Here is a 16,962-nt window from a genome sequence, read left to right as displayed (position 1 = left end):
TAACATCCTTGTAAGGAGGTGGTGTAGTTTCTTCTAAGAACTCCTCCACTTATACTGTACCTCTAGCACTATACAAATGCCCCAGTCACAATGGAGGAAAGCAGTACTCTGGGATACCATAAAAATTTGCATTGGGGATTAAATATATATCCTGTGCCAGAACAAAGTGAATGGAGCACCCTGGACTCCATTAATGAAAGGTGGTTTTACCTGTGGTGAATCTTTCATGCTTTCCTCTCCAGGGGAATGCACAGAGAAATGCAGCCCAGGCTATGCAGTTCCACCGGATGCAGGTAAAATGCAACATTCCCAAGGTGACATCTCTGAAAAACTACTGTAAGTTATTTCTTGAATGTGTTGTGAAAAATATACAGAATATAAACATTAGATTCTGTTACAATAAATAGCAACCTGCATGAGCAATGGAGCCACCATAAAGGGCTGGTGCTTTATTTGCAATCCAAATGTAAACTAAAATGGGTCTTAATCCATAAGTAATCATTTCTCTAACTAATCGGACAACCCATGTAATAAAAAAGGACAAAATAATTGCCCCAAAAATGTGTTATACCTTTTCTTGATATCCCCTTGTAGCAGAGTTTAAATACAAGTAGAACTCCATAAATAATATGAATGCCAACTTTTTTAGTGCTTTATTTTTTTTCCATAACTGTATATAAAGTACAGGTTATATGTGGGCTAAATCGTGTAGTGCATTCAATGCTAGAAATTTGTTGATGTGCCTAGACCTCATCTTGCATTTATCTTTAATAGGTGGGGATACTATTTAACCCCATCTACTCCAGAAAAGTTTGCTCTGACAAGAATTTTAGATATAGCAGAAGCTTGTGGGCAACACAGACACTATGAAAAAAAGTATACAAAATAACCATCCCTAGATGAGTGGAAATAGGCATATTGAAAATTTGCAGACAAAACAATCCATTTAAAAAAAAACTCCACATATGATTCCAAACTGATTTAAAAATCTTCTGCATTACCTGCTTTTTTAACTTTGAAACAGCAAAGTCCATTCTAGTGGCTTCACCTAGCAGGTAGAGTTGAAATTAAAAAAAACACAACAGAACAAAAAAAATAAAAAAAAGTTCTAAAACAAAACAGGTTCCCCAATCTCAAAGACCAATTATATGTTGGACCATAGATGAGGGAGACAATATTGCTTTCCCAGCTCCTACTCATTTCATGTTGGTCCATTTGTGAGAACTCATACAGTGGTCTCATCTGATGCAGACTTTAAAAGTTTGGAGGATAAAAGGGAATGATGAATGGTAGGAGCTGTTTTGGAGTCTGGAATCAGCAATAGTACTTTTTGATTGGTCCGTCTCCATTCAGAATATAGCTGACAGTGGTAACGAAATGAGACCTGTGAGAGAAACAAACATTTTATTAGAACCCAAAGCTGCTAAAAGTCGGCATCCGAAAATCTGCCATCTCAAACCTGCTGAGGTCATGGAAAAGTCATTGGCAGATGTCCACATTACAATTTGAAGATATCTGTGCTGTCCAATAACCCGAAAAATTCAGGGTTTTTAGTCTTTTCCAGACCCTACTTTTTTTAGTTATTTTTAATGATAAACCAGATAAAATTGTGGATGGGAGTTTGGTCGAGGTTGGTTTGATAAAAAGGTAAGATAGATTTGAGTTTTAGTAAGTAACCATAAATGCACCATACACTTATAGATATGATGTATTGGCAGATTACATTTTCAAACCGACCAATATCCATATCATTTGTTATAGTCATTTGGTTTTGGACACTTATCTGTACATGCTATTAGCAAGACTGTCTTTGCCAGTCAGTTCTTTACTACTGAAACTACACGGCTCTTTGAATCCTGCACTGTCTGACATTGTGACAGTAGGAGTTACACAGTCTGATTTGACCAGTCACACAAGTTATCACATCCCTGCTTTATTTTATGTAGACAGAAATCAATGGTCATAGAACCAGCTGGATTTTGATTTTTTTTTTTTTTAGTTAAAACTTAAGACCTAAATGTATTATAGCTGGAAAACACATAAAACAGGATTCTGTCTTATTACTTTTTCTGTGGAATATGCAGCTGCTTATGCATCTTGATCTATTCACATATTTTAAATACTTTCAATTAAAAGGTTTAGAATATTGATGTGGAAAATACTGAAGGTGATGTTATAAGGTATTTTTCGGTCTTACATGTATACTACACATGTATGCAGCTCTGTTCTTTATAAAGAACCCCTAAGTACATATCCCGATACAGTGTCGGACTGGGACACCAGGGGCCCTCCCAAAAAACTTAGACCAGGGGAGCCCACTCTCAGTAATACTATAATCACATACTACAATTACATACTATAATCAATTATTCCATCTATTTAGCCTCTTTGTTTTCATAGAAATAGGGAATGGCCATGAAATAGGCCAAAAGTTTAGCAGCACTGACACCTGGGCCCACTGGGAGTTTTTCTGGTATCCCGGTGGGCCAGTCCGACACTGTCCTGATACAAGATTTTCTATCTTTACTTTTCATATTCTTGTAGGAGGCATTCAATAATTCAGCTAACATGTTTATGCCCTTTACAGTCCCTAATTAATGGGTCCACTGATCTTTTAGCTCAATGCCATATTATATTCTAGCAACTCCCAAACTGAGATGAAAATGCAAGTAGTACAATGTCACACAAAAGTAAACAATTGTTCACATATTTAAAAAAGATGCTGAATTTGACTTAAAATGCATCTACTTAGTGTCAATGTAATAGTATTGTGTGCAATATGCTCTTTTTGGCAATTGCAACTTTTTTTTGCATGCATTCTTACAGCAACAATAAAATGGATTTTGAACTATGGGTTTTTAGAAGATCAGGGCAAAATTCTATATAATAATAATAATAATAATAATAATAATAATTAAATTCAAATTGTGGAATATTTCCCTGGGTATTACACTTACCAATGTCCAAAGAACATAGATAGTAAAAAGTGCTATAGTGAGAGCAATGAGACCGACAGCTTCCAGTCGACTGTTGAACTGCAAGTGATCTTGTGCTCCACGAAGACACAACCAGCCAGAAATGGCAGCTAATGGAGTGATGAATAGGAAACATACCATGTCACAGAAAAGGGTCCTCTTTTCATTCCGTGGTCCTGGGTCCTTAAGCCACTACCAAAAAGAAACAATACAATTGTATCATATATAATAATTTCATTATAAAAATTAGCTGACCACCTGTTTCTCTCAAAATAATAATGGCAGTTTTTACAATGATAAGGTTTGCAGCTAGGATATAGATGTTGTTGAGATATGTAACATGATGGTACTTTACTTCTGTGACAGGCCTTGGTCTTCTTTCAACAGCAAACTCCGTGTGACACAGTTCACAATAGCTTGTATTAGAAGAGGACAGCCATTTTTCCAGGCAAGTTTTATGAACTGTCCCCAAGGTCCCTGTGCAATCACATGGGGACAACAGTCTCTCTCCATTTCCACCTTCATGGCATATTCGACAGATGGGACCATCACTAAAAACAAGTATGCATTGATTACATCTATTGTAAATAATATATGGCTTGATCTTTCCTCCCTTTAAAGTTATCTCCCAGTCTGAACCCTTCCCTTTGCTTCAGAACACCTAATAGCAATACATGCCTAATCTGATAAAGCATCTTACCTCTAACTCTATGTACCAATTTTCGTAACTTCAGACATAATTCCACTGACTAGTTTTAATTTATGCTTCTAACAGTACTGTAAAATTGAATGTATAATGTTCACTTTGAATTCTCCTTCATCCATCTGCCTCCTTTATTTTAGGTAGCCATTAGCTTTTACACAAGCCCTGAGCTATTTTCTTGTTTTGACCAATCGTGATTATCATTCCAATAGTTCCCTTTACGTCTCTTCTTGGCAGAGCCTATAGTACCTCTTCCTCAGTAGAGATATCCCAGGGACAAGCATTTTTTTAACTGTTACTATTTGGCAGATTTGAATTATAAATATATTTTCTAAATACAATGAATTAAAAATTCTGTACCGTTTATCTTCACTATTCCTCTCTCACCATCTGTTTTTCCTTATTCTTTCTTCATTCAGGAGTTGGGTGTCAGATGAATGATCCAGTATATCTTATAGGGGGGCTCCTTTTGCCTAGAAGATGTATTAAGAGCTCACTATATTAAGATCACCAGAAATCCTGTATCTCTACATGCAGAATTTGTGCAAAAGGTAGTTATTTTGTTTGTGGAATCAGTTATTTGAGTGAGCTTGAATACATCTGCTAGGAAAGGGAGCCGCACCCTCCCATAAGATATATATGATGATTCATCTGACACCCAACTGCTGCGTGAAGACAGAATGGAGAGAAACTGATGATGAGAGACGAATAATGAAGATAAAATTGATTATTTCAGAAACAATGTAGATTTTTTTAACTGATTGTATTTAAAAAGTTTCATACCTCAGTATGAGGAAGCTTTTAGTAAATTTTCATTTTCGCAATAGTTCCCCTTTAAAAAATATGTAAGACTTTTTTTTTTTTAAACCCCTAAAAAGACTCTAAGCCCCCGGAATAACATATCTTTCTCCCTACATTCAGTGTCATGTCATTAAATCATAATTTCAGCTATTTATCGTATAGCATATAGCTCTGTCTCCTGTGCTTTTCAGAGCTCTCCTTCTCTCTTTGACTGAAGATGGTCAAAAAAGTGCCTGCTGTGCATGCCTGATTGATTTCTATTGAAGCAGGAGGCACAAGCAATAACATAATCAGTGCACGCTATAGTATGCCCAAGTATATTCAATAACATATGGAACCCATGGTTTGAATCACCTGCCACCTCTACCAGCTAATGAATGCTATCTTCAGCTGATTCCACCACCCCCCTGTCCCCTCCTTTCTTCTTTCAGTTCTTGTTACAGCTCAATAAAAATCAAAACAAAAAAAGAAATAATCAGCACACAATAATTTTAACACATGAGATCAACACATTGACATAATATACATTTCTCTAATATATAATATAAAGTGTATTGCCGGCAGTACTTGCTAACCTATTCTGATTAGAGGGCTCTTTGCCTACTGTAACTAAATGTTTATGGGACAGATCCTACACCAAACCATTACACAAAGAGGTCAGTAATGCATGGAAAGATAAAATTTAACCAAAAAAAAAAGTTACAAGTTGCTGATGTAGGAAAGCATGCTTGATACTGCAAGTCCAAGCACATTCTTATCAGGATTATGACCTCTGCTACAGTTTGCAATGTATCTATCATGAAGGAACAGAACACTCTTTACTAGGAGCAGACAAACTAATCTGATATTGTTCTGTGCCCCCTATCACTGGGTGACAAAATAACAATTTAGATATTATTTATAAACATATATATATGTCATACTGTAACTTTTTTTTGGGGGGGGGGGAATAAACAAATCTTGTCATATTAATAATATTTGCAATTGGGTTTAATTAAAAAAAATGGAGCATTTTCTATACATCTACCTGGAAAGGTAGCAATGCATAGTTCATTAGGGATCTTCTCTCTGTGCAAGTCAGGGGATCACGGACACCAGCAGAGAGGCGGAAGGAAGTTCATTTGCATTTCCCTGTTCTGAATAGCTGATGCAATTTAGACAATGGGATCAATGACTAGCAAAGGAAGGAAGGATTTCTGCATTTCTACCTTTCCTGGTAAATTTATTGAAAACTCTCCATTTTTTTTAATTAAATAAAAATGCAAATATTGTTAAAATGACAGGATCAGGATTGCAATGCTCCATTACTAGTAATAGTATCAACTAAAGGAATTTTTTTTATCCCTTTAAATGTCTTACTTTGATTTCTGCATATATTTTTTACTCCTAATACCTATACCACTTTTTATAATGCCCTGCTATTAACTTTCCCTATAGTTTTCTTTTTTGCAGGCCTAGGAATTAATACAATACAATTATAAATAATTAGTACACAGTTCTGCATACCTTTGTGTGCCCAGAGCCTTGATCACTGTAGACAGCAGCTGACCATCTTTGGCAGTTACTTGGGTGACATACTGTGGCCTCCCTAAATCTGACTCCTCCAAAGACTTCAGGAAGGTGGCACTGCCAGTACAATCACACAAGGAACCTGGAAGGTGGCAACAGTCTCCTGTAGTCATGGCAACCCAGAGTGCCTTCCTCCTTAAGGATTGTATATAACAGCCATGGTGAGTCTAACAAAAAGTAATAAAAAAAATAGTTAAAGGAGAAGGAAAGCTTCGGAAGCATTTTATTGCCAATAGATTAGCTGCAATAGTGCAAGCTAGAATGCTATATTTATTCTGTAGAATGTTTTACCATACCTGAGTAAAAAGCTCTAGAAACTCTCTTTGTTTAGAATAGGAGCTGCAGTATTAATGTGGTGTGACATCACTTCCTGCCTGAGTCTCTCCCTGCTCTGGGCTCAGATTACAGTAGAGAAGGGAGGGGTGGGGGGAGAGGAGCAAACTGAGCATGCTCTTGCCAAGGGCAATGAGGTTTAAGCTGAAGGCAGGAAGTCTAATACAGAAGCCCATGTGTACACAATAGAAGGAAAGAAATGTAGTATTTCTTTTGACAGGGGACTCAGAGCAACAGTACTTTGGGGGTTTACTGGTATATTTAGATGGACCTTTCTGATAAGGCTTACTTAGTTTTAACCTTTCCTTCTCCTTTAAGGATGCTTTTATTTTTCATCTGCTGATGTTGCCCAATTCATTGTGCATTGACAGATGAGGAAGTTAAGAGGAAATGCAGCTCTTCTACACTTCCTGTTGTTCCAGTCCATCACAATTCTGCTGTATGGCCCTTCATATGGCATCTGTATGTTTGGTCCACAAACTGATCAGTCAAATACCGTATGGGATTGGCCAGTGTAAAGTTATGAGCATATAATACATTTTAAGCTGGCCATACATAGAAAGATCTGCTTCACCTTAAAGGTGGGCCAAGTATGGAACATTCAAAACATTCACCTTTTGATATAATGAAAGGATTTTGTTAGGAGCTGTTAGCATTTTACTGACCCTATCTATATCTGCCCTGACTAACCAGATATAGATTAGCAACTGATTATTTTGGACATATAATTACCAAAATAATCAGCTGTCAAGATAACAGCAAATATCTCCATAGGTATATGCACTGAAATATAGATGGTTCATTCTTTCAAATGCACTGCCTGCACCATAAATCTCATAAAGAAAACAGCCAATAAAAACACTTGTATTAAATGTTATATGGGTACTCTCAAGAAGATGTTTCAATGAAATAACCATTTACAGATATGCAAGCATACAGTCATATGAATACATTTGGGAACCCCTTTCAGCCTGCATAATAATTTACTCCACTTTCAACAAAAAACAGTGGTATGACTTTCATTTCCCAGGAACATTGGAGTACTGGGATGTTTTCTGAACAAAGATTTTTAGTGAAGCAGTATTCAGTATGAAATTAAATCAAATTTGAAAGACTGGCTGCGCAAAAATGTGGGTACCCATGTAATTTTGCTGATTTGAATGCATGTAACTGCTCAATATTGATTACTGGCAACACCAAATTGGTTGGATTAGCTTGTTAAGCCTTGAACTTCATAGGCAGGTGTGTCCAATCATGAGAAAAGGTATTTAAGGTGGCCAATTGCAAGTTGTGCTTCTGTTTGACTCTCCTCTGAAGAGTGACAGAATGGGATCCTCAATGCGACTCTCAAAATATCTGAAAACAAAGATTGTTCAGTATCGTGGTTTAGGGGAAGGCTACAAAAAGCTATCTCAGAGTTTTAAACGGTCAGTTTCAACTGTAAGGAATGTAATCAGAAAATGGAAGGCCACAGGCACAGTTGCTGTAAACCCCAGGTCTGGCAGGCCAAGATAAATACAGGAGGAGCATATGCGGAGGATTGTGAGAATGGTTACAGACATCAAAGATCATCTCCAAAGACCTGCAAGAATACCTTACTGCAGATGGTGTATCTGTACATCATTCTACAATTCAGCGCAATTTGCACAAAGAACATCTGTATGGCAGGGTGATGAGAAAGAAGCCCTTTCTGCACTCACGCCACAGAGTTGCTTGTTGTATGCAAAAGCTCATTTAGACAAGCCACAGTCAAGGGTCGGATGAATTCGACCCAATATCAACAAATTTTTCAGCATAATGTTCAAGCATCAGTCACAAAGTTGAAGTTAGGCAGGGGTTGGATATTCCAACAAGACAATAACCCTAAACACACTTTGAAATCTACAAAGACATTTATGCAGAGGGAGTAGAACTAGTGATGTGCGGGCCGGCCCGATACCCGCAGGTCGGACGGGTTCGGACTGACTTCGCACCCCCATTTGCGGGGGTGGCTTTTGACTTTCGGCTTCCTTTTTTATAGATGCGCGCCTGTTCACACCCCCCCACCTTTTGTGACGTCATCGGCCGGGCATGTCTATAAAAGGAACTCAGAATTCGGGCGTGAGTGGGTGCAAGCAGAGGGAGGGCAGGTTAGAGTCGGGTGTGGGTCGAATTTTACCCAACCCGCACATCGCTAAGAAGTACAATATTCTGGAATGGCCGTCACAGTCTCCCGATTTAAATATCATTTCAAATCTATGGGATGATTTGAAGCAGGCTGTCCATGCTCGGCAGCCATCAAATTTAACTGAACTGGAGATATTTTGTATGGACGAATGGTCATAAATAACGCCATCCAGAATCCAGACACTCATCAAAGGCTATAGGAGGCATCTAGAGTCTGTTACATTTGCAAAAGGAGGCTCAACTAAGTATTGATGTAATATCTATATTGGGGTGCCCAAATTTATGCACCTGTCTAATTGCATATTTTCTGTTAATCCAATAAACTTTATGTCACCGTGAAATACTGCTGTTTTCATAAGGCAGGTTATATATTAAAAGGAAGTTGCTACTTTGAAAGCTGAGCCAATGATAAACAAAAGTCAGAAGAATTAAGAAGGGTTCCCGCACTTTTTTATATGACTGTATATAGCAAACGTCTGTGGGAATGTATTGGCACATTTTATAGCAATTATGATGTTGGGTATTCAGATTTCAGTATGTTGCTGCAGGTGACCAATCAGCAACCAATGAAAATTCAGGGCAATAAGTTAAATGGCACTTGATTGGCTACATTTTTCTGTTATAATGCTGCTGTGGTTGTGGGTTCCAGCCTTCCTTTAATCAAAGTCCTAGCTTAAGATTTGATCTAGTCAGCACAGTGGGTACTGATATATATATTTTTGAGGAGAATCAAGCATTATGCTAGGGAACCAGAGTAAAGGCTATGTGTTCCTGGGAACCAGCGGCTATTCTGGGGCTGCTGTTGCCTGAGGCAGCAGCCCAGATGACCCCCCCCCCCCCTCTGTACTTAAAAATACGTGTTGGAGCGGGTCAAAGGGGGACAGCATCTCTAGTGCAATAAGCGCAGCAGCTCTATGCACTAGCGGAGCTTGATTTCCGGGTTAAACCCCGGAAATTCGGCTCTTAAAGTTACAAGATGCAGCTTTTTGCCGCCCCTTGTAACTGGCTGCTCGCTGCTGCCTGAGGCAAGGTTCCCCCCTAGCCTTATGGCAGGAGCAGCACCTGCTAGAAATGCCAGAGAGGCTGCTGTAAGATGTCATACACAATCATTCGTTATTGGGCTGGTGGGGAACTGTTTGGACCTCTGTGTACTTGATATACCAGGGCCTATTTTGAATCCCAGTCCAGACGGCCTGGAAAGTGGAGGCCTTAGAAGCAATCTATTATTAAAGAACTTAATTTGCATGAAATAAGGTATAGATCTGTATTCCATACTGGACTAATTTAAATATTTGTCTAGTCACAGTCCATCAAAAGCGTAATAAATTAGACAGATCCTTCCCAATTAAGAATACCCCCAACACCCTACCGTTTCGTTTACAACTACGAAAGTGCATAACCTTGCATTTATCAACATTGAATCTCATTTTCCAGGAAGCTGCCCAGTTTTCCAACTTAGTCAAATCGCTTGTGGCAATATCCTGCATATCCCTCAGAAACGTATTTACTTAAAAACACCTTCATTTTTGGTGTAACTGTTACTGTAAATTCTTTAGAAAAGTTTAAGATCCTGCCCACTGCCATCCCAGAGTTGAGGTTCTTGCTCACCTCCTCATAAAAGGCAATTAAAATCAGGTCTGGACTGAGAGTCAAAATAGGCCCTGTAATTTCAGGTACACAGAGACCCAAACACCCCCGCCAGCCCACTAAATACTGACTTTCTATGGCACCTTATAGCAGCCCCTATGGCATTTACCAGAACCCACAGATTGCCAGCCCTGGCCTGATTACATTAGCCTGGCAAGATCTGTTACAAATAAAACCATGCAAGCAAAAACATATTGTGATTAGTAATGTAGTCAAGTATCTTATCCTTTAAACTACTCCTTCCAAAAGCTTCCACTGATGTCAGACTAACGGACCTATAATTTACAGTCTTAGAACGGGATCCTTTTTTGGCAGCACCACATTAGCTATTGCCAATTTTTCAGCACAAAACCAGACCTCAATGAATCCTGAAATATTAACTAAAGAATTGTTTTTTTGCAGAAGAAACACACCCTGGCTTTGAGGCAGGTACAATTAACAGGCCTGCCAGGAGACATTAAGAGAGAGGGCAAGCACTGAGAAGTGTATTCAGCCAACAAGGAATGTGACAAAAGGCAGTTTTAATGACACAAATGTTAGGCCACAGGCTCAGCAACATGAACCATCTTCAGCGCCGTCATACAATAAAAGGTAGACAGAACAGGGCCAGCATGTAAAATAATAATCACACGTAATGCGATCAGGAGGTGTTTTCAGCGATCATATTTACAGTAAATTACCTGACTCTCCGCTGCCAGACTGTACTCCGGCCCATCCGCTTCACACCGGGGCCGCCATGTCCACCATCTCCTGTCAGCTGCGCTAGAAGCGTAACTATGTAACGTTGCTGTGCCGAAGCAGCGGACTGCGTAATAGAGCCTGTCACCTACTGTTGCTCCGCTACCTCTGTATTGCTACGTAACCTCTGTCGTAATCGAACACGGCTTTACAAGCTACGTAGAAAGCGTGAATGCACAGATGTTACGTTCGAAGCGTAAAATAACGGAGCATCCGCGGCTGCCTATGCACAGCTGGGTAGGTGAAACGTCAAAATTATAAGCCAATGAGACTGAAGGAGAATGACATGTGACCGCGCCTCTATCCGCTATGGCACCCGTGAAAACAACAAGTTTGGGGTGGGAAGCGTTATGTTTAAAAACGCAGCGGCAACAGATGGACGTACACGCTGGTTACTCTTACCATTGCTCTAGATTATCGCTATACTAATTTATTTAAGAGAGGAATAAAGCCATGGACAAAAATACCAAAGTAATAAATGAAATAAAAGCCATGAATTCCTCATATAGTGTACATTTGCATGATTGCATCAATGCTGCTGAGATTAAATTCTTATAGACTGGCCAAAGGCAAACATTAATTTACATGAGGTCTGAGGAGCTACTATCCCACCACAGTCTCCCCTCATACCATCAGTTTGTAGCACTAGATTCAAAATAGGACCTGGCCTTACAGGTACGCAGAGGCTCAATAAATGGTGACTTACAGCAACCCTTTTGCTATTTGGCAGAATATACAGATTGCCAGTCCGGACCTGTACAGTGCTCTGGGCTTCTCTGGATTCTAACAAGTGAAAATTTTCCCTGGGGAGAACAGGGTTAAACTGCACCCATGAAATGCTGCATTTAGGTCTAGTGCCAGACCTAACAGCATGATGTCCAGGCCCAGATTTGTGGAGAGGCCACCCAGGCCTAGGATTTTAGGGGGCGGCATGAAGCCCAACCACACCCAAATTGGTTAAGAAACACTAGGGATGCACAAGAGGTAAAATAATTTTTTTAATTTTCCATGCACCAATCTCCATTTCTCCAGTCCCAATGATGGAAATTTGTGCAAATAAAGAGAGAGCTGCAAAGCAGGAAGTAATGTTCTGGCTATTATGTTAGACATCCAGTCACTCCAATCTTTATACGTTACGGCTAACTTAAAATATTAGAAATATTTTTTTATTTTGCACAGGCTATCTATTTACCCAGTTTTTATTTTTACACCATACTGTTCCTTTAAAAGTGCTTGAGATACATGGATGTGGTTTTAAAGTAGGTGTGATTTAAGAAATGGGAGTGGTCAATACTGGCTTTCATTATCAACCTTTCACCATGTAGGCCAGAAAAATTCTGTCCCTCGGTACCATTTAAGTTGGACAGCACAGGTATAGAGAGTTAAAGTGCTGTTGACCCTGCATATTGCTGCTCAGCCAGTAGGAAAGAGCCATTCCTTATGGAGCCATTATAAAAATTACAATTATAAAAAAAATACAAATATAAAAATAATAATAGAAAAATAAATACCAATTCAATTTTTATTTATATTAAATTACTAGCAACCCGCACTGAGATTATGCAGATGATGTAAAGACCCTGGACACATGCACATTACAATTTATATATAGTAGAAACTCCATATTTTTTATATTCAAGAATCAATATTTAAGGACTTGAATAAAACTATTTAAAACAAACACAAATGTGTCTCCCAAAAACAATCCAGTCCCTGACCCCCAGACCTAAAAATGCTAAATGTTCCATTCAATTATCTAGTGAGACTGCTGGGTGTGGAACCAGCTGGTTCATGGTCACGCTGTGCAACAACAAATACTGAAATACTTAATAGCAGATACCTGTGCGGTACCAAGCTGATGCCTGTATCAATACCTTCCGGACTCCAAAATGGCAATCAGACCAGTCCCTTGTACTAAGATCTATCTTTCATAACCCTGTATTTCCTTACTTGCTAAAAAGTAATACATCCCCTTCTTAAAGCTATCTAATGTATCAGCCAGTACAACAGATTCACTGAGAGAATTCCACATTTTCACAGATCTCACTGTAAAACCCCTTACAAATATTTAGACAGAAACTCCTTTCTTCTAAACAAAATGGGTGCCCCCTTGTCAGCTGTAAGGGCCTACTGGTAAATAAAGCATTAGAGAGGTTATTGTACAATCTTGGTCAGTCTTTCCTCATAGCTTAGATTTTCCATACCTTTTACCATCTTAGTTGGACTTCTCTGGACCATCTCTAATTCCATAATGTCCTGTTTGAGCACTAGAGACCAAAACTGCAGGGCATATTCTAGATGGGACCTTACAAACACTCTTTATAGTGGAAGAATAACCCCCTCCTCCAGCTAATCTATGCCCCCTTTAATACAGCTCAAGACCTTGTTTGCCCTTGACTGGCATTGCTTGTTACAACCAATTTTATTATCTACAAGGACTCCAAGGTCCATTTCCACTCCAGCATGGCACACACAGGCAGCGTAGGGCAGGCAAGGTAAGGCACACACAGGCAGAGCAAGCAGAATACCACACGCACAGGCAGCATAGGACAGGCAGAGTATGGAGCACACAGGCAGCATGGTGCAGGCAGAGTATGACACATACAGGCAGCATAGGGCAAGCAAAATATGGTACACACAGGCAGATCATGGCCACCTTATAATAAATAGTACTATGTACAGTGAGCCAATGCCGCTCCTACAGTCTGTATAAAGTGTGAACTGGTGAACAATGCAAGCACTTACAGTCTCAGGTGTGCAACAATATAGGGTATCTGATACCTGTCCAATACTTGCCCAATACCTAATTTATGCATCTGCTCATACCTATTCCATACCTGTGTTAATACCAATCTGATACCTGTGCTGATATGTATCCAATACATGCACCAATACATATCTGATATGTGTGCTATACCTAACTGATACCCATCCAATACCTGTGCTAATAATCATCGAATACCTGTGCAGATACCTATCTGATACCTGTGATACCTAACCGATACCAATATATCTTCCAATACCTATTCAATACCTGTGCCAGCTATCCAATACCTGTGCAATAATTAATGATACCTTTCTAATACCTGTGCTTTGATATATTGCAATGCCTATCCGATACCTGTGCTTATATCTATGCGATACATGTGCCGATACCTATGCTGATATCGAAACGATACCTGTGCGATACCTAACCGATATTATTTTAAATACCTAACTGAAACCTATACCGATACTAGTGCCAATACCAGTGCCCATACCTTACCGATGCCTATACAATACCTGTGTCAATGCCTATGCTGATTACTGTTTGACATCTATCCAATACCTATAGCTCTGCCAATATCTATCCGATAATTGCGCAATACCTATATGATGTCTGTGCCGATACATATTTGATATACATATCTGATATCTGTGCCATATATCTGATATGTAAGCGCTATATAAATACATGTTAATAAAAAACAATAATAAATACCTGTGCAATAATTATCCAATAACCTGCAACACCTATGCAATACCATTGGGATTCCTGTGCAATATCTATCCAATACCTCTGCCAGTACCTAACCGATACCTGTACCGGTACCTAACAGATAATTTGATACTTATACTGGTACCTTACGGTACCCGATACCTGTGATACTTAACCAATACCAGTGAGGATGATTATCCTGTGCTGATACCTGTGACGATACCTGTCCAATACCTGTGATACCTAACTGATAACTGTACCAATATATGTTCCGATACTTATTCAATAATGGATGCTATCCAGTGGCCAAATGATGGTGCAATAATATTCAAGTTAAACACTTTAACATATGATTTGCTTTTAAACTTTAGTGTTGGAAAATGTGTGTGTATAGTAATTAATAAGTAAGCCCACAAAAATTTGGAATTATGAAGTTTTTGTGGGTTTACTTATTAATATTATAACCGTGGTTATAAGGACATTAAATTGTTAATGAAATTTAAGGAATTATATTTATATATCCATAAAATTAATTTGTAATATAATCAGGGATGCACTGAATCCACTTTTTGGGATTCGGCCGAATACCAAACCGAATCCGAATCCTAATTTGAATATGCAAATTAGGGGCGGGAAAGGAAAGGTGGGAAAAAGGTTTTTACTTCCTTGTTTTGTGACAAAAAGTCATGTGATTTTCCTTCCCACACCTAATTTACATATGCAAATTAGGATTCGGTTCGGCCATACACATGGATTCGGCCGAATCCAAATCCTGCTGAAAAAGACAGCATCCCTGGTGCATCCCTAAATATAATTGATGTGGATATTAAGTGAAATATAACAAACAAGGGAAAGTTGTGCTCACCACTATCTTTTAAAACCATTAGGCGGGGGTGCAATGAGGCTGTGACCACAAAATACATATAGACAAATACAAGAGTCCTCTGCACTCAACCCATTATTAATATATTTAAGACAGAGACATTTTTTGCATACTGCTACTGAAAAATGCCTTACTCTTTAAACAAAATAGGGATTGTTTGTAAATATATTGCAATATATTTAAGCTGGCCAACGACGTCAAAGTCATCCCATATCTGGCCAGTCCTATGCTCAATTTTCATTCGATTCATTAAGAATTCTATTGCTTCATTATACATTTTACAAAGGGACTAAGTTTTACATGCAACTCACTAGCTGCTTTCAAAGTAAAACTCCCAAACTTGGCTGCCCTTTTATTAGACACCAGTGGGATCACCTGACTATAGTTGGGAAGGGTGGGAGCTACAACATGGAGCTGGTCACTGCTCCTGTATAACTATAACAAACAAGGGAAAGTTGTGCTCCCCACTATTTTTTAAAACCATTAGGCCGGGATGCAATGAGGCTGTGACCACAAAATACATATAGACAAAACAAGAGTCCTCTGCACTCAACCCATTATCAATATATTTAAGACAGAGACATTTTGTGCATACTGCTACTGAAAAATGCCTTACCCTTTAAACAAAACAGGGATTGTTTGTCCATATATTGCAATATATTTAAGCTGGCCAACTACTTCAAAGTCATCCCATACCTGGCCAGTCTTATGCTTAATTTTCATCTGATTCATTAAGAATTCTATTGCTTCATTATACATTTTACTGGATACTGCATTTTTCAGTAGCAGTATGCACAAAATGTCTCTGTCTTAAATATATTGATAATGGGTTGAGTGCAGAGGACTCTTGTAATTTGTCTATTAAGTGAAATGTCATACGGGTTGTAGTACTAAAAGTAACCAATATCAACACTGTGCTAATAGCTGAACAAATATAAATACATTAACCAATATATGTGCCGATACCTAAGCTGATATGAATGTCTGAGCTGATAACTGTATAACCGATTAACCAATACCAATGCCGATTAACCGATACCCAAGCCGATATCAATGCATACATACAGTATCATATGTTGCAGTTTGTTTATCCCTTTGGTATGACTGGTACAGGTATCAGTTTGCTTTGAAAGCAGCTAGTAAGTTGCAGGTAAAACCTATTCCCTTTGTAAAATGTATAATGAAGCAATAGAATTCTTAATGAATCAGATAAAATTGAGCATAGGACTGGCCAGATATGGGATGACTTTGACGTAGTTGGCCATCTTAAATATATTGCAATATATGGACAAACAATCCCTGTTTTGTTTAAAGGGTAAGGCATTTTTTAGTAGCAGTATGCACAAAATGTCTTAAATATATTGATAATGGGTTGAGTGCAGAGGACTCTTGTATTTGACTACAGGTATCAGTTTGGCATTGATACAGGCAAGGTATAAGCTAGGTATCACTGGTTTTGGTTAGGTGTAACTGGTAATGGTTAGGTGTTGACACAGGTATTGAAAGGCATTCGCACAGATATCACTTAGCAATGATGTGCGGACTGGCTGTAAACTTCCAAAACTCATATTTACCTATGAGACTCGTGGATTTACCTATGGGACCTGTGGATTTATTTTTGTGTCTTTTGGGTTTGGGTTGAGTTCTTCTGATGCTCCCTCCCACACGT

The 16,962-nt window shown here is 38.7% G+C and overlaps 1 protein-coding gene across 2 annotated transcripts; it reads right to left on the bottom strand.

Annotated features, from left to right (window-relative positions):
* Positions 1-630: 630 nt before the first annotated feature.
* Positions 631-16,962, bottom strand: LOC108712686 (E3 ubiquitin-protein ligase MARCHF2). 2 transcript variants are annotated; one of them, XM_041562015.1, is made up of 5 exons: positions 16,868-16,962; positions 5,986-6,215; positions 3,331-3,526; positions 2,958-3,167; positions 631-1,384 (listed from the first exon to the last, which is right to left on the bottom strand). In XM_041562015.1, exons 2-5 carry the CDS (start codon positions 6,159-6,161, stop codon positions 1,226-1,228), a joined length of 741 nt encoding a protein of 246 aa, XP_041417949.1. In that variant the 5' UTR covers positions 6,162-6,215; positions 16,868-16,962; the 3' UTR covers positions 631-1,225. The 2 variants fall into 2 exon arrangements, with proteins under 2 accessions (XP_041417949.1, XP_041417947.1); XM_041562013.1 differs by lacking the exon at positions 16,868-16,962 and adding an exon at positions 10,875-11,148.

Source organism: Xenopus laevis, chromosome 1L (genome assembly GCF_017654675.1).
Source record: "Xenopus laevis strain J_2021 chromosome 1L, Xenopus_laevis_v10.1, whole genome shotgun sequence".
Taxonomy (NCBI): Eukaryota; Metazoa; Chordata; class Amphibia; order Anura; family Pipidae; genus Xenopus; species Xenopus laevis.
The sequence above is the reverse complement of the archived record's forward strand: the minus strand, read 5'-3'. Positions and strand labels throughout refer to the sequence as shown.